The 19,606-nt window shown below is 23.0% G+C and overlaps 4 protein-coding genes across 4 annotated transcripts; 3 read left to right on the top strand and 1 right to left on the bottom strand.

The window, feature by feature from the left end:
• Nucleotides 1–655: 655 nt before the first annotated feature.
• PmUG01_14053400 (arginyl-tRNA synthetase, putative) lies at nucleotides 656–4,115 on the top strand (the record flags this gene model as incomplete). Its single annotated transcript, XM_029008105.1, has 7 exons — nucleotides 656–776; nucleotides 1,245–2,405; nucleotides 2,747–2,866; nucleotides 2,960–3,049; nucleotides 3,174–3,276; nucleotides 3,747–3,873; nucleotides 4,071–4,115. 7 exons carry the CDS (start codon nucleotides 656–658, stop codon nucleotides 4,113–4,115), a joined length of 1,767 nt encoding a protein of 588 aa, XP_028864428.1.
• A 2,363-nt stretch (nucleotides 4,116–6,478) lies between these two features.
• Nucleotides 6,479–10,507, top strand: PmUG01_14053300 (conserved Plasmodium protein, unknown function; the record flags this gene model as incomplete). Its single annotated transcript, XM_029008104.1, has 5 exons — nucleotides 6,479–7,124; nucleotides 7,350–9,598; nucleotides 9,852–10,031; nucleotides 10,232–10,310; nucleotides 10,491–10,507. 5 exons carry the CDS (start codon nucleotides 6,479–6,481, stop codon nucleotides 10,505–10,507), a joined length of 3,171 nt encoding a protein of 1,056 aa, XP_028864427.1.
• Nucleotides 10,508–12,536: 2,029 nt separating this feature from the next.
• On the top strand, nucleotides 12,537–15,447 carry PmUG01_14053200 (triose or hexose phosphate/phosphate translocator, putative; the record flags this gene model as incomplete). The annotated part of the gene is made up of 10 exons (XM_029008103.1): nucleotides 12,537–13,220; nucleotides 13,515–13,587; nucleotides 13,722–13,847; nucleotides 13,952–13,989; nucleotides 14,091–14,152; nucleotides 14,294–14,427; nucleotides 14,579–14,620; nucleotides 14,760–14,870; nucleotides 15,095–15,165; nucleotides 15,355–15,447. The coding sequence occupies 10 exons, from the start codon at nucleotides 12,537–12,539 to the stop codon at nucleotides 15,445–15,447; spliced, it is 1,434 nt and encodes a 477-aa protein (XP_028864426.1).
• A 1,276-nt stretch (nucleotides 15,448–16,723) lies between these two features.
• AP2-MU (AP-2 complex subunit mu, putative) lies at nucleotides 16,724–18,541 on the bottom strand (the record flags this gene model as incomplete). Its single annotated transcript, XM_029008102.1, has 1 exon — nucleotides 16,724–18,541. The coding sequence occupies one exon, from the start codon at nucleotides 18,539–18,541 to the stop codon at nucleotides 16,724–16,726; it is 1,818 nt and encodes a 605-aa protein (XP_028864425.1).
• Between the last annotated feature and the right edge of the window lie 1,065 nt (nucleotides 18,542–19,606).

Genomic DNA, 19,606 nt, shown 5'->3' with positions numbered 1-19,606 from the left:
GAAAAAGGAGGTAACAAGAACATTACAAATTGTGTTTGTATATTCTCTTATTTCAGATTTATCATCAGAGTGAGAAAAAATAAAATAAACTGAAATAACAAAAAAATTAAATTATATAAAAAATGAAATTAAATTATATAAAAAATGAAATTAAATTATATAAAAAATGAAATTAAATTATATAAAAAATGAAATTAAATTATATAAAAAATGAAATTAAATTATATAAAAAATAATAAAATAAATATATAATACATATGTACCCACAAAAATATTATTCAATTTTATTTAGCACTTTTTTATTTTATCTTTAATATTAAACCACAAACATGAAATATTTTGAACAAAATGATACATACTTAAGAAAAATTTTTAAATTTGCACTTGAAATATTTATTGTATTTTTATTTTATATTATATGTCCCGCTATATAATTCATATATTCACTGCTATTTGTGTTACTGTTACTGTTATTGTGTATTATATTTTTTTTTTTTTTTTTTCTTTCATTCGTTTGAGTTGTATACACATATTTATTTTTAAGTATAAGAGAGATATGTATATAAATTTATTTGTCATAATATAACGTAGATTTGTGTTCTTTTGATTTTTTTTTTTAAAGAATTTATTATCTTTCATATTCTTAATGAGCAAAATGGAATGCTTAATCAAGAAACTCAAGGATTTATTTCAGAACTCAATTCAGAAATGTTTTCCATCAATTAGTGAAGAAGTGGTTGTCACCTATGCCAACGCAAAGTTTGGACATTTTCAGTGTAAATAAAATAAACGTGAAGAAATATATTTTTATACTTATATACATTACGAATGTATAATGAGCGCATGCATTTTTTTTTTTTTTTTGCCATTTTGATTACACAAAACTGAGATTATCTCTCTTTAGATATGTTCATACGTTTGATGTAAAATATTCAAATAACGTATATGCTTTACCATATTACAAATGTTGTATATGTAAATATAGTGTATATGTATACGAGTGTATGTATAGATTTTTTTTAAAACCCACATTTCCGTTACCATGGAGAAATGAAAAATATTGATACTTATAGTAGTATTTGGATATGTGGATATTTCCTTAAAATTATGAGAGGAAAAAAAATAAAATTAATTTGTGCATATAGATGATTACTTCACTGGTTATCTGTTTTTTTCCTTTTCGTGTGTCTATTATTTTCCTCGTTCACGTTGTAATTTTGATTTTTGTCGACATTTCTCTGTAGGTAACAATGCCCTAAATATATACAAAAAGCATGGAAAGAGTTTAAATTTAGAAAACGCTCAAAAAGTATCACAACTTATAATAGAAAATATAAGTGAACATTTTTTCGAGGAAATAAATTCGTCTGCACAAGGTTTCATAACAGTAAAGGTATCAAAAGAATATATAGAAAAATCGTTATTAAAATTATTTAAGAATAACAAAGTAGATATAAGAGTAAATATAAACGAGGTTATAGATGGAAATATTGGAAGTTATGGAAATGTGTTGGTTGATTTTTCTTCTCCAAATATAGCCAAAGAAATGCATGTAGGTCATTTAAGATCAACTATAATAGGTGATAGTATATGTAGAATTTTCGAGTTTTTAAATGTTAATACGAAAAGAATAAATCATATTGGTGATTGGGGAACACAATTTGGAATGATAATAAATTATATAATTTCAAAGTACCCAAATTTTAAAGACAACATGCCAGATTTAAGTAATTTAACTGCCCTGTATCAGGAATCCAAAAAATTATATGATTCTGATAAGGAATTTGAAAAAAGTTCTAAAGAGTATGCTATAAAATTACAAAATAATAATGAAGATTGTAAATTTATATGGAAAAAATTATGTGAAAGTAGCATAAAAGAATTTGATAAAATATATAAAATATTAGAAATTAATATAGAATACATTGGTGAATCATTTTATATATCTATGATATCAGATGTTTTGGATATGCTAAAAAAGAAAAATATACTAACGAACATTGGAGAAGCATTATGTTATCAATCTGAAAATTTTAAATTCCCTTTATTTTTACAAAAAACAAACGGTGGGTATGGTTATGATTCCACAGATGTTACAGGTATATATTATAGATTGAAAAAATTAAACTGTGATTCTATTATCTATGTCACAGATAATGGACAATTATCTCATTTCGAAATATTATTTGATCTAGCCAAAAAAGCTGGTTGGACACATAATGATACCAAATTAATACATGTTGGCTTTGGTTTGGTTTTAAATAGCGATAATAAGAAATTTAAAACAAGAAGTGGAACAACTGTTAAGTTAATTAATCTGATTAATGAAGGCACAGAAAGAGCAAAGAAGGACTTATTAGAAAGAATTAAAATAAAAAGCGAGGAAGAAAAAAACTATTTTGAAGGTTTGTCAGAAAGAAGAATAAACTCTATTAGTTAAAAGAAGTATCATATGGAGGCTATATATATATATATATATATATATACGCACATACCGTGTACCAGTGTTTGTGGATATGTTTATTGCGTTCAAGTGTTTATATGCCAATATTTTCATATGGCAATTTATAAACAATTGTCAAATAAATGTTTGATAGTTATACGATAATTGACCTATTCATGCAAAATGGATAAATATTTTCACGGATTTCTTTCATATATGTGAAATAGGGATAAATTTTTTTTTATTTCCTTTTTTCCATCATGTCCTTTCACTTTTTTCATCTTTTCATTATTTTTTTTTTAGGTGTAGATATAGACAAACTGAGTGAAGCGCTATGTGTTAGTGCAATAAAATACTTTGATATTAAGCAGCACAGAAATACCGATTACAAATTTTCATACGATAGTATGCTAAATGTGAAAGGTACATCATCAATATATGAAAATTTTAAAATATTATTATTATTTCTCTTTTTATTTTAAATTTTGCTCATTTGTTATTATTCTTTTACTGTAGGTAATACCGGATTGTATATTATTTATGCGTATTCACGCATATGTTCCATTTTTAGAAAATCAAATAAAAATGTAGATGAGTTATCCAAAGGTACTAATATTATGCAAAATACACAACTGAATTATAAATGGTGGATGTGAATATGTTCAATTTTGTAATTTCCTTTTTTTTTTTCTTTTTTATACTATATTTTTTTATGTTCATTTTTTCCTAGATGAGTTAAATTTAGTTAACCAGTATGAAATAAATTTAGGACTACATATTATAAAGTTTCCCGACGTTTTTTATTTTGTCCTAAAAAATATGCTAATTCACAAGTAATGATAATATTATGACGTCCCCTGAAAAAAGAAAAATATATAAAATGAATAAATAAATATATAGATAAACAGATAAATGTATAAATAAATAGATAAATATATAGATAAACAGATAAATATATAGATAAATAGATAAATAAATTGATAAATAGATAGATAAATAAATAAAGAAAATAAAATATAATAAAATATAATAAAATATAATAAAATATAATTAAACATAATTAAACAAAATAAATCACAATAAAATAAAAGAATAAATCGAAAAAGAGCAAGTTTATACGCATAATTTAAAGAAAATGTAAAAAATATGAAACATGTGTGTTTTAAAATACACATGTTATTTTATAAAAACCAGTTAAGTATAGTTACATTTTTCTTTGTAAATTTTAAACGAATAATGCAATCATATATATTAATATAATAATTCATCATTTATTTTATGTATTTTCCGATTACTTACGTAGGCTGGCTGAATACACGTATGACTTAACGACAATATTTACAGCGTTTTATGAAAATTGTAAAGTTTTAAACAGTGAGAACGAGAATTCAAGACTGCTTTTATGCCATGTAACAAAATCATTGCTACACGTAAGGAACAAAAAGGAATAAAAAAAAAAAAAAAAAAAAAAAATACATATATGTATATATATGTATCCCAACGGTATATTTAATTCTTAAAGTGACATAAAGTGGCACACCCACCTCACAGCCTTGATATAATATATACTTATGTTTAATACTTTGTCATTTTTATCTGTTATAATTTTTCTTTGCGCGCGCTACAGATTTGCCTGGAATTGTTGGGTATGAAGGCAATAGAAAAATTATAAATGCATAAAATAAATAAAAAAAAAAAAAAAAAAAATTGTTTTATTGAAACCAGAACTCCATATGAAATAAGGGGAATTAGTTTAACCATAAATATTTTATATAAAATAATGATACTCAAGCTTTTAACCATAATCAATGGATTACAAAATTAAGTTTTAAGAAAGAACTCTTTAATCTTTTACAATCTTTTTTTTTATATGTGTGTACTACTATTATATTTGTTATTTCACAATTATTTATTTTTGGAATTTATATATTTTACCACTTTTTCTTATGAAAATATGTATCATTTATTTTTTTAGTAATTGTATAAGTGAAATTCTATTTGTGAATAATTGGTACAACATATCTTTACCGGCTTTTTGAGGATGCATGAATTTTTTTAAAAATTGATACTTCTGAAATAAATTTTTGTAAAATATAACCTTTGCTTATTAAGGGGGAGAATTTATATTAATAATAATTAATTCAAATATAATAAAATAATAAAAAAAATAAAAATTCATTTCAAACGTGTTTGGAAAAACTGTGAATATGGTTTTAAATTAATTAACTTTTTCTCTACTTAATGTATTTTCTGATTATTTTTTTGTTAAAGAGATAACTCACATGATGTGCAAAATGGTTTTATATAGTTTTCGTTTAAAAATATTTTTCCAATGTTGTAAATATGCAAATATAATTTAAAAAAAAGTTCTCTAAAAGGATTAAATTTTACCTACTAAGAATGTATTCAAATGAAATAAACGTTATAACGAAAAAAAAAATATAGCAAAAGTATATTATATTATAATGAGGTTAATATAAGGAAAAATATATATATATATTTCCTTAAGTTAGGTTTCAATGCTGCTTTCTGTTAGTATTGCTAATTTTATTATTAAGACAAATTCAATATTGTACTATTATCTTCGAGAAATTAAAAAAAAAAAAAAATATATATATATATATATATATATGCTTATGTATATAGTACACACAAACATATATGCATATACATACACTTAGTGTTTTCTTCTTTTTGTACTTAAGTTACATATTCATTAATGAACATTTTCAACGGTTTTAGGTAAAATAATGGGAGAATAAAAACTAGAAATGTTTTACTATCTACAATAAAATAAAATTCTAAATAAAAAACAACGTCCACATAATTTTTATAAATATTTACTAAGGTCTATTTTTTTACTATTATATGTTAAAGAAAAAAATTTTTAGTAACTACAAATCATTTTAACCCCAAAATATTAGCATTAAATATTTCTTTTTCTATAATTCTCTTATTATTCACGAAATTATTATTGAAGAAAATTATTTTAATAATTTTTAATGTAAAATTTTTTCTATTTAAATATAAAATTTTTAAATAATTTAAAAAATAAAAATAAAGTACTTCAAAATGCAAAAAATATTAAGCGCGAAGTGGTAAAAAAAAAATTGCGTTCAAATTTTTTGAAACAACCTATAACAATGGAGTTATATATATTATATTAAATATATTCATATAATTAAACATGGCATTTATATACATAAATATATAAATTTTAAAATATATTTTTTTTCAAATACTTTTTTACCTACCATAATCTAAAAAATTAAAATAAATCAAAAAAAAATATGTATATATATGTATATCATAATAATGAACAGCAAAAATAATTTTTTCAACAACTTTAAAAAAAAAAAAAAAATAGTACTACATATATGTATATATATATACTAATATTTTAGTATATATTTGAATATATAATATTGGGTATAATATACTATAAATTATATGCATGTTTTATAAAATTTCCTAGTGTATTAAAATTTAATTATATGTAGATTTTCCTTTTTTTTTTTGCAAATGTATGTATTTTATATGTATATATTATATATATATATATAATATATTTATATAGGGAGAATCAAAACTGTTAGTTTATGGACTTTTCATTTTTTAGTTTATTTTTTTTCTAGTATTTTTTAATAACAATTTCTAAAATGTTTTTTATAAAGTAAAACTACATATGTATATGTATAAATTGAATGATAGAAATATATTTCGACAACGCTGTTTTTATATGTATATATTTTTCAGGTTAATAAATTTAAGCAGGCGTATAAGAAATTCGATTTGTTTATGTTATTAACGAGGTTTTAAATTTTGTTTTTAATGCGTATTACTGCATAATTTTCAGTTATCGCATTTTTAAGTGTTTTTTATAAATATATTTTAATACGTATGTATTTGTATACGTATGTATATATATTTATATATGTAAATTTTTTTTTTTAAAGAAAATTCTTGTTGTTCCAACTTTACCCCGGTCTATTTCTCCCATTTTTGCCTTATTCTTCTGTTTAAATATTTATAAAAATGGAATATGGCAATGGGGGCGATAAGATATTCGACTTGAATTCAATAAGTCGAGAAAAATTGGAGTTAGTTGAAGTCTTTTATGACAAAATGAAAGATACAACAAACGCAAATGCGTTATATTTATATGCTTTACAGATATTTAAAATATGTAATATACATAATGAATTACCTCGTTTAGTAGTGTTCGGTCAACAGTCTATGGGTAAGACGACACTTTTAGACTTTATTATGGGTGGACCGATGGGGTATACGAGTTCGGATACAGGAACAAAGCAACCAATAGTTATTATACTAAAACCTAGTGATACAAATAAAATAGAATGCTATTTAAATAAAAAGAAAGTAAATATTGATGATTTGCATGAGAAAATGAAAGCTATCATGCTTAATCTAAACGAGTCTATTATATCAAAAGAATTAGAAGTAGAAATATCTATACCAGGTGGTATTTATGCTACTTTTGTAGACTTACCAGGGATAAAAGATGATTCAAAGGCTGGGTCAGAATTAACAAGAAAAATTGTTCGTAATTATGTTCAAAATTTTCCAAACGATATTTATATTTTAGTAAAAAAAGCATCTGATGATCCAGCCAATTGGCCCTACCATTTAAGAGAGTTCATCATGAAACCGAAACCTTTAGGTAATTATTCTGTGTGGGTGAATGTTAGTGTGTCTGCATGTACTATATTATTACCGTACATGTGTGTTAGTATGTTCTTGTGAACCATTTTTCGTGTGATAGTAGGTTTTTGTATCATCATACGCATGCACATACATATATACAAATATATATACATTCATACATGTGTATACCCCCTGCTTACATATGTACTCATTCTTGCGCGTTAATTTCCCCGTATTATAGGCCTTGGACTGCAAACTAAACAGTGCATAGTCGTAGGAACGAGAGCATTAGAATTTTTGAATAATGAATTAAGCACAATTAAAACATTAACAGAACTGTATGATAGGGTAAAAAAAAGAGGAATTATGGATAATAACGATAACATTTTATCACTTTATTTACTAGAATTGTTTTCTATACCCATTGAACAGAAGGAAAAAAATGATTTTTTAACAAATAGAATTTCAATGTATTCGAAAATTTTAAATGGAAGAAAAAATGTGTTAGATTTATTATTAAATAAGTTTGAAAACGATTGTAGTGATTCAATTAAAAAAGAACTAATAGATTGTTTTGATGTGGAAAAATTCAAGCAAGAAGTAAATAGTAAATTTATGAATATATTAATACAACAGTTACGAAAAGTAGAAGTGAAATTAGAAAAAAAAAAGGCCAAAATGGATTTTTATAATAAAAAATTAGAAGAATTATATAATAAAGGTAATATATTAAGTATAAGAGAACAAGTGAAACTTTATATACGTGAATTGGTTAATATAATATCTAATTTATTAACAGGAAATTATCCTATTTTAAACCTACCAAAAAATGGTGAAGATTTTTTAAAAAAATATGGTGGAACTTTGATGGAAAATTTAAAAGATGGAAATGACTTGGCTATGGAATTATTTGAAAAGCAAGGATTATATGATGAAAATTTTTTAAATTATTTAAATGAATATTTAAATAGGTATTCTAATGAAAATGAATTAAATAAATCCATGTCCTCTGAATTTAACTATAATATTAATGATGGATTAAATAATTCAAATATTAGTATGGATGATAGGAATAATGTTAATAATCATAATAATAATAATAAAAGAACTGATACGTATGATAATTTAGATAATATAGAAAAGAAGAATTTTTATGATAAGCCAGTTTTAGTAGAGGGACAAACAGTACGGTTTATATTAGCAAAGGAAGAAAGTAGTATGTTTGGTGTAGTTCAAAATACTCCAGCTGATACAAAAAGTAAAAATATTCTAGTTAGCTTTTTCTTTAGAAATAGTAATACTGAAGAACAAGTACAAATTAAATCAGTTGAAAAAGATAGATTAACAGTTATAAAAGCTGTGGAAACTTTAAATACTGGTCCATCCTTTTTAAACGGATTACAAGTTTGGTATAAAATGGTAAGAGATGATGGATGGGTAGGTTTTGATAAAGCAGAAATTATTAAAGTGTTCAATAATAATAGCAAAGTTAAAGATGTTCTTATAAGAAATTTATCAAAAAATGATGAAGTAATATCTATAAAAATTAATGATTTATATATGGATTATCACAATGATGAAAATAAAGAAAGTGAAGAAAATGAAGAAATGAAAGACAATGACGAAGATTTACTTAAAAGAATAGCAGGACCACATACAGATTTAAAAATTCTTAATCAGCTTGCAATTACCTATATTTGTAAATGGCTTAAGTACAATATAGCAAAGATTGAGCCTGAAAAGGATTTTTCGAATGAAGTATTATTACAAATGATGAGGAGTATTCATAATATTGTTGATCAAAGTGATTGGAAGCCTCTGGTAGTTGATTTACTTCAAGCAAATATAAGTGGAAATATTTTACATTTAACAAAATTGGCTAGTTGCAGTGCTGCTGTAGCATTGAAAAGAGTATTCAAAGCAGGTTTAGGAGAAATTAACCGAAAAATTAAGAATAATTATATTGATGAAAATATTTATTTATTAAGTACAAATCCGAAATTTCTAGACGAATTAAATCAAGCATTGCATAATTTTTGTAAAGAAAGAGCAATTAGTTGTGCTAGCGAAATGAAAGATATAGTGTTTGAGCAAACATATGCAGTTCATTTTGAAATTATAGAGGAAATATTTGATGGATGTAAATTATTTGAAGATAATTTTCTTACACCTAGTGGTGTTAAACCAACCATGTCTATAATTACAAAAAATGTTAAACAAAACCTAGCATATAGAAATCATCAATTATCATTAACTGATGTTAAAATTAATAAAAAGTCTAAATCAAAGGAATTAATTCAGGAAGAAGTTAAGCTACAGTTCTGGGCCATAAAAATGTTAATCTCCGTTCCCTTTGCAACCAAAATTTATGCCCACTTCCTAAATAATATTCTGCCAAAAAATAAGCATCTAGCAAATGTTCTGGATTACTCAATTGACTGCGAGAGCACTTTGGAAAAGTACATTCAAAGTAAACTGCTCAATAGGGAGGTAAACGGTAAGCTCGCTTTCATAAAAACTGGCAACTATTAGAAAAAATTGGGAATATTTTGGCGGAATTTTTGCCAATATTATACGGGGTGTTTTTCCCAAACATGATAATATCATTATCCATTGACCAAACGCTTCGCTGTCCAATTATGTGAACACATTTGTTTAAATATATATATATATATACATGTGTATATACACTGGTACATGTATACACATATATTCACCTCGTCATGTGTGTCCACATTTACAGAACTTTTATGTGTTCATCTTCATTTTAGGTGTCCTAGTACCAATAGACGACAAGGAGCTGATGTCGCATTACAACATCATTGATAACAGAGACAACATTTTAAGGAAACTTGAAAATCAGAAGAGGCTAAATCAATACATTACCATTGTTTCAAATTCGATTAAGATGCTAAAAAATAACGTAATAAAAATTAAAAACAGCAATTATTACATAAGGTTGCTTATATTTATAGTACCCTAAACTTTTATAATATATTATTCAGTTCTTTTTTCTTCATTATATGTGTTGTTTATGTCTTATTCCTTTTAGCATAATGTGAAATGATATAAAAATGTATGTTTTATTTTACTAAAATTTTTTTCCCCATTTTTCATTTTCAGTTATCAAAGGAGAGTACATTAGATTTTGTGACCAAGTTAGATTTTGGCCAAGAAAATAAAAAAAACTGGCATAGATTAGGTTAATAAAAAAAAGAAAAAAGAAAGTTTATATATACTTAAATTTTAACTTTAAATATGTTCCTCCTTTGTGCATATATATATATATATATATGTATAAATATATATTGATATATGTGCATATATACATTGATATTCATATATTTATATATATATAATTCGTAAACTTTTTTATTTGTAGATTCATATGAGGACTAGCGCCCAGATTTTATTAACCTAATTTATTATTTTTTTTTCCGTTAATTTATTTTAGTGTACATGTGGATGGAGTTTATAATCAAATAAATTGCACTTACACAAAAACACAATACACATTTTTAATTTTTTTTTTTTTTTTTTTTTTTTGTTTGTATATATTAATTTGTCAAAATTTCTTTTATATATATATGAAAATATATATCAATATATATAAATAATGAGCATATGCCTTAATGAACACAGTATGGTCCGCTCTATATATTAAAAAATTAATGAAAATGAAATCTTTATAATTTTATGGTTCCATCATATATATATACATTAATTTAATTTTTTTTTTACCGTCGTTATAATGTTATGTAATTAACGTTTAAATTACATACTAATTTTTTTTTACATTATATAGAACATTCTAAATATTAACTTTTTTATATGTATATAATACAAGTTATACATATTACGTGCATATTTATCATCATAATTAAAGTTTATTTTTTAAACATTAGCAGTACATATCCCTATACTTATACCCTATGAAATAGTGACACTTCTACATTTTAATTTTTGAACACTTAAGAAAATATAAATTATCAAGATTAAAAGGCCACAAGGCCAATTCATTTTCAAAATTAAGGCCAAAATTTACAATTAATACTTTTAAAGCTAACTTTTATTTTTTTTTTGTTTTTATTTTTCCCTTCTTATTTCATCTTTTTCTATCATTTTTTAGAGTAGAATTATATTATATAATTCAATGAAAAATAATTATGTTGAGAAAAATGCCTCTTTAATTTTAATAATTATTATGTAATTCCGACTTTGTTTTTCGTTCATTTTTTCCACCACTCATTTAGTCTTTTTCAAATATTATTTTAAAAGGAAAGAAAATACACTTTGCACATTAAATGTCATAAATAAATAAATAAATATAAATGTATATATAAATATAAATTTATATATGTAATAATTTTATTTTATTGGACATGTTATAATATTGTATAAACCCTTTTTCGAATACTTGTAATATAACACATACATACATACAATCACAAAAGCATACGTATTTTTTTTCCTAAAAAAAGTAAAATAAAAAAACACTACGTGAGTTAAGAAATAATGAATGATTTCTTAGCTTCAATTATAATGCCTCTTTTTTTTTAATTATATATATTATGAGTTGTTTTATTATATATAATTTTTTCATATAAAAAGGGGAAGTCATATTTAATATATTTTTAAAATAAATAGAAGAAAACAAGTTTCATGTATTATATTATTTTTATTAAGAACAATTTTTTTTATTTACTAATAACCTATTTCAGATTTCATACGTCCTTTTCTTTTTCTTTCTTTCTTTCTTTCTTTCTTTTTTTCATTTTTTCATTTTTTCTTTTTTTCTTTTTTCCTTTTTTTCTTTTTTCCTCTTTTCCATTTTTTCTTTTTTCCTATTTTTCTATTCTTTTTTCCCTTTTTGCTTCTTTTTATTATCTCTATTTTTTAGTTCCTACTTTAATGGTAGAGTTTAACTTGAATATACATCTTATAAAATTGCTTACGTATATGAGTATATCTTGTGTGGTGATTTTTTAATATAATAAAAAAATGGTATTTATATAGTATATTTTTAAAATATTCCATTTTTCTCTTCTTATCCTTTTTATGTTAACGTTTAAGTGGATTTTTTTTGATCTATTAAATTTTTTAATGAATGTATTAACTCGTAATATATATATAAATACATATTTATATATATGTAAGTATAAATGTATGCATTAATGTATGTATTAATGTATATATAAACCTATACAAATATTCGTATGTATAAGTATTTATGTATGTAAATAGTTCCTTTAACTTATTGCATACCACACTTTTTAATATTAATAAATATTTGCTAAAAAATTTATAAGTTCTTCCATGAAATATATTTATTTATTAATTTATGTATATATTGAACAATTTGTACCTCTTGTGCAATTTGTACATTTGTATCATTACTTAGGAACGATTGCACACAAAAATCTTAGTTATGATGAATGATCTTAAACAGAATATCAAAAAAAATGAAGAAAAAAAAAAAGATGATATTACTGCAGAGAGTTCAACTGTTAATGGTATAAATATAAATGATATAAACATAAATGATATAGAAGAAAATATAAATGATGACAACGAAAAAAAGACTAAAAAAAATGGGAATACTATAGAATATTATTTATTTGATGTAGAATCTTATAATAGTAGTAATAACAGGGGTGTGGACAGTTTCGTAGATTTAAGTTCGATAAGATCAAGTTATTTATCAGAAAATAGGAAAAAAAAAGCAAAGAAAAAAAGAGGGAGTTATCTGAAGAAACAACTAAAGATTTATAAAAAGAAATACAAAATATTACCTGAACATAATTTAGATCAAGATACGAATTATGAAAATTCAATGAAAAATGATATTAAAGAATATAAAATATATGACATGAAAGATATAAAAGAAGATAATGGAGTGAATGATTCTGTTCCATCAAAACGAAAAGATTTTATTATAAAAAAGGATGTATTTGTAAATGTAATAAAATTTATCATACTTGTTTCTTCAATTTTTTCATTCGGTACGTTTAGTACATCTATAACAAAATATATTATTTTTGTGAAAAAATTTAATTATACTCAAATTGTAACCCTATTCGAATTTCTTGTTATGTATCTTATCTTAAGAATAGTAGGAAAAAATCAGACCAAAATTTATATGCATGCATTTAAGGATGTATACGTGTATTATGTATATGCCTGTTTGTATGATTAAGCGCAAAAAAGAACGCATGTACTTGTGTGATATCAAAATTAGTGGAAAACCATTTTTATTTTCGTCACACACACACATATATATATATATATATATATATATATATATATATATATATATATGAAAGGATACATATACCCATATTACGCCTCTCCTCGTTGATATGGTTCCCCCTAAAAATAAATTTTTGTATGAACTAATTTTATTTAGGTAATTTTCTTTTTGAAAGTGAAAAGTACAACAAATTTAACGCGGAAGGAGTATATAAAATATATCATTTCGAGTAAGTATCATAAATATTTTTTTGCATTACTCATGTTAAAATATATTGTTGTATTACCATTGCCTTGTTGTTACTTTTTTTTTTTTATTGTTATTTTTATTGTCAACAATATATGGCATGTTTTATTTTTTCAGTATCTGCGTTATCAGGACTGAGTGTTGTAACAGGAAATAGCGCCTATTCTTACTTAGAAATTCCAGTCATTTCTGTCATTAAATCGAGTTCCCTAATATTAATATATTTCTTATCAATTAAATTTGGTTCGTTTATTTATAGAAAAATTCAGCAATTTATTTTGAGAAAAAAAATAGTTGTCATATTATTTTAATTTTTTTTTTTTTTTAATTTTACCAAATTTATTTAGGTTTAAAGGAGTTCAAATGCTCACTATTGTGTTCAATTGTTAGTAAAATAAATTATATATACATATTTGTTTACTTTATATATAAATAGAATAGTTTTTTATAATTTAAAACACCTTTTTTATATCGTTTTTTGTTCAGCTAACAATATTATTGGGCGTTATTATGAGCATTACTACATTAAAAATAGATAGTTTATTTGGGTAAAAGAAAAAGATAAAAATGGAAAACTGCAAAAATGAAAGAATAAAAAAGTGAAAAAATACAATAAGATATGCAGAATTTATTACTTTTTTATGATTTTATTTTAATAAATGCTCTTATGTTAAATTTTATTATTTTAGAATTTTCTTGTTGGTAATATCTGTTATCGCATCATCTTTTAAGTGGGTCTTTACAAACGTTCTTTTAAGATCTACAACAATGAAGCCACATATAATTCTTTTGCACATCTATCAAGTAGCATTGTTTATTATAAGTAAGAATGTATATATATATTTATAAATAAGTATATATATATATATGTACATATATATTCTGGTGCATATCACAAAAATTTCACCTCGTGTCTTTTTCTAATATATATATTCAACTGAACATATAATTTTTTTATTCTTAATTTTATGCAGTAATCCCCACACTTCTCATTGATTTAACCTGCATTATTAAGGGTGAAGCAAAAGGAAAAAGGAAATTTCGATCATTTTATTTAATAAAAAAAATTTCAACAGTTTTACATATAATGTATTAATATATATATATACAATATGCATCATATTAAATTTCAGTATTATCCCTTTTTCTAATTAGATTACAACAGTAATCTTTTAACTATTGAGCAGATTTTTACATCACTGTTCCTGGTATCTGTTGGTGCATTAACTAGTATATTTTTAATTTTAGCTGAATTCTCCTTGATATGTAAATAATTTAAAAAAAGATAAAAATATATTTTCTGAACATACGTTGAAAAAGTGGAATAGTTCAATTAGAACATTTTTACTTTGTTTGGATATATGTAAACTTTATATTATATATATATATATATATATATATATATATATATTATATTTATTTATTTATTTATTTATTTATTTATTTATTTATTTATATTTATACCCATTCTTATTCTCATTTGTTTTTAGCTTGCACTTCATCAGTAACACTGAGTATAGTCTTTATTGGAAGAGAAGCAATAATTTTGATTATTGGATCGGTATATAATACATAATAAGTATATGAACACACGGATGTACTTGAGCATATACGTGCAATATATATATTTATTTATTACTTTTTGTTGCTAGTGTAGTGCATTACACAGTGTATTCCAATTACATATCTTTATATACATATATATATATATATATACTTATTTTGTATATATGTACTCTAACCTTTTCAGATATTTTTTGGAGAAAATGTTAATTTTAGCTCATCTATTGGCATAGCCATATCCATGATTGGTACCATCCTATATGGCTATGCGTCCAAATAAAATTATAGGTTTTCATCAAAATAATACAAGGTTACATACATTGTATATGTATACATACGTAATACTCATATATATATATATATATATATATATATATACATGCTTACATTTCTTTTCATTTTAAACCTATGCTGTTTTAGTTATTTGTAATACCTGCCATCTGTCTATACACGAAATAATATGATAATAAAAAAAAATACTCTAATAATGAAAAAAAAAAAAAAGATAAAAAAATAAAAAGATTTCCTTATATTACAAAATTATCGTTTTTATTCTTAAAGTTTATAGCATATTATATATTTTTTTTTTTTGGTTAATTTTTTATTTAAAATACATGTTAATTTTTTTTATATAAGATATAATTTAAAAAAAAAAATCATCTTAAACCTTATTAAAAACAAATGCTATAAATATGTTAGTCAAAATATTTATTTTTATTAATATATTATATAAAATATAACAATAGCTTGATAAACATATTACTAGTAAAAACTGTAAAAATTTCTTGTAAAAATAAAAGAAAAGATTTAAGCAACATATCTATTAACATTATAGGATAATGAAAAAAAAAAAAAAAAAACAGTTCATTGGAATATTTTCATGCATACTTAAGTTGCATAAATATATGTAAAAAAGATTAAGGAGAAATTAGCAATGGGTATACAATAATATGTGTTAATCATATAATTGCGTTCACATTGGGCATGAAATAAAAATTAAAGTGAAAGGCACAAATACAAATACGCAATAAAAAAAAAATTGCTTTAAAAGCACAATAATGTTTTTTAAAATGAAAAATTTTAAAACGGTAATTTTATGCATGTATACAAACATATGTACATAAGTTTAAATACAAATATATATATATATATATATATATAAATATTTAGGCATATGTATATGTACGCATGGGTACACATAACTCTGGGTTACAATAAAAAGAAAAAAAAAAAAAAAAAAATTGCAATGTATATCATCATAAGTAGTTATGTAAGCTAATTTATAAATTTAAGAATTTGCTCACATTTATAAATATAAGCACATACACATGTTTACAGGAATGCAAGATTACACAAACATGTATATAATACATATGTATTTTACATATATATGTATATTTACATAGGTGCAACTTGCTAACCACGAAGGCGGAAAGGCAAAAAGAGGAGCGTTCTAATAATGGTGGCACGCTCTCACATGTACAAACAAACGATAAAAATACATATATATATATATGCATATTATTAAAATGGGGATGTAGGTTTACAAATGCGTTTCATTTATATTGATATATACCCGACTCCGTTAAATATTTTATCCACTTAATTATTTTATAATTCGATTTTTCAAAAACCTTTAAATACCTTATATACATACCACTGGAGGTAAACATAGGAATTTTAAAACTTAGTGTTATTGGTAATTTGTACGTATTTAAAAATTTCACAGTATTCATATTTTTAACTTTATGTACTTGTAATACTACTTTGGAAAGGTCATCTACTTTTTGCGTATTATTCATATTTGAGTATATTTGGTTTTGATTTTCTAACGTTAAGTGTATTTTGATATGATGCTCACTAGAACTAGAAAATTTTTTAATTCTCCAAGTGACAATACTTTCAATATTATTAAATTCAGTTTTTCCAATTGATTTATATTTAACTTGTACATTTTCTGAGAATTTATAAATCGGTATTTTTATAACAACATCAGCAGCATGCATATTTCCTTTATAATTTGATTTAATGGTAACAGCATATTCATATCTGTTTGAATTTTTATATTCTCCATATATATTTTTGTTATTATTTGTTAACATTTTCAAGGAAAATTTCCTACCTAATGATTTAGAATATTGAAGTATAGGATTATAAATAGCAACAATATGAAATGGTATTTGTATATTTTTAGTAATTGTATATCTCATTAATTCGAATGAACCGTCAGGTGGTGTAAAAGTAATAAGTTTACTATTTTCATATTTAGAGAGTGTTACACAATGATGAAATATGCAATTATCAATAATAATATCCTCATTTTCTTTTTCATCATTCGCATTTTTTCTTCTACTATTAGTTTGATTTGACTTAATTTTCATTATATTTTTACCGCTACTCGTGTTATCGTTTTTGTTGTTCATACTGTTGCTGTTAAAGTTACTATTATGACTATTTGTTAACAAATTAATTTTATTATTTGTACTTAGCTCACATATAGGCATACCGGACAAGAAACACTTTAACGTCACTTTGCCATTTATGTGTGCATACATCAAATTATTGCTATTTATTGTTACATTTAATATCTCCACTATGTCTATATATATTTCATTTTTTTTATAATATATATTATTGTTTCTCCAAGTACAATTACCTGTTATATAATTAAAATTATTTGTGGGTTTATTATTATTTATAATTTTGTTTTTAATTCTATTTAACGTTTCTTTACCTATATATTTTAATTTATTTTTCTCATTTAAATCATAGCTCTTTGTATTTTTTATACTATTTTTTTTATAACTATCTTTGTTATTTGCATTGTAATATTTCATATGTAGAGTTTCATTCTGGTTTTGTATATTTGTATCGTGTACAATATCTTCAATTAAACTATTTGCGTTTCTAAGTTCACTTGATAATTTCTGAAAATATTTCGAAGTCCTACTATAATATTTCACTTTATTAAGTAAACTATTTTTTAAAATATTTACTTCTAACGTTTGTGGATATCCATAGTCTATTATTTCATCGCATATTTCATATATAAGAACAAAATTATTGACAATGTTTATTCCTGATATTTCATTATTAAAAAAATAATTTAATATTTCTATAAATTTATATATAAAATTAAAAATCAAACATATATTTGAATTACTTCTTGTCGAAACGGTTATAACAATTTCGTTAATACTCACATTTAGAAAAAATACGTTATTTATTTCTATTATAGGATGTTCAAAAAATCTTTTTGTTTTAATATATTTGTTTATATAATAACTTAAATCATTTTTTCTTGTTACATTTCTATAATTTCTCTGTATTAATAACTGCCCACTTATAAAAAAAATATATAAAGCATCTATCATTTTTCATCTACACATCAAACTTAAAAAAATTTTTTTACTTCTCTAAAGTCCATACATACATCTATTATTAATATTCTTTTGAAAAAGTGTTTTAGTACAAAAGGAAAATGAAAGAATATGTCAAAAAAATTTTAATACATTTATTATTCTGGAGTGTGTTTACTGGGCTTTCACTTCAAAAACGACCGGATACATACTGCTCCATATATGTATGAGTCGTGGACATTTGATGTGTACATGCCATATACATTCGCTGTGTACATTCCATATACATTAGATATGCATAAGCTTATATACACGCTATTCACTTTTATATATACGTTACACACTTATCTATATAAGTTTTAGCTAATATTTCTCAATGTGTTCACTAAAAATAGTGATTTATAACTAGTTGAAATAAAATTATAAAAAAATAAAATAGATGATATATGATAAATGATAAACAGAAACTAATAAACTCTTTATAAAAAAGTAATAAAAGGCTGAACTAATATCTAAATTGAATAATCTGTTGGTTATATGATTTGAAAAATAAACTGGGAAATAATAAAACGTAAGGAAATTTAGTTGTAATAACATTTTTATCTATCAGTTTTTCGAAATTTTACTTAATAGTTAAAGTTGTTTCTTCCCGTACATACATCCCCACGTATATATACACACACCTGACCGCTTATGCTATTTTTTTTTCTTTAATACTATGTTACTCTTATTTCGCAAGCTTCTCTCCCTTGTGTTAAATGTCTTCCTTTGTAACATTATTTATATGTATGGTTGTGTATCTTTTTATATGATATACATATAAAAACACTGCATACATACATACATACATAATACATACATACATACATAATACATACATATAATGTGTAATGTATTTTTTTCTTTCTGACTGCTTTTAAAAAAAAGTGCATGGATGTGCAGGAAAACAGTTAATCAGTAGGTTATATGAGTATCTTTTTATGATATTATAATATATGTAACATTTCTTAAATTTAATAAAAAATTATGAACATTAAAAAAAAAAACAAGAGTTTTAAACTAAAAAATTGTTATTACATT

The sequence above is a fragment of the Plasmodium malariae genome, assembly GCF_900090045.1.
Source record: "Plasmodium malariae genome assembly, chromosome: 14".
In the NCBI taxonomy this organism is placed as follows: Eukaryota; Apicomplexa; class Aconoidasida; order Haemosporida; family Plasmodiidae; genus Plasmodium; species Plasmodium malariae.
The sequence above is the reverse complement of the archived record's forward strand: the minus strand, read 5'-3'. Positions and strand labels throughout refer to the sequence as shown.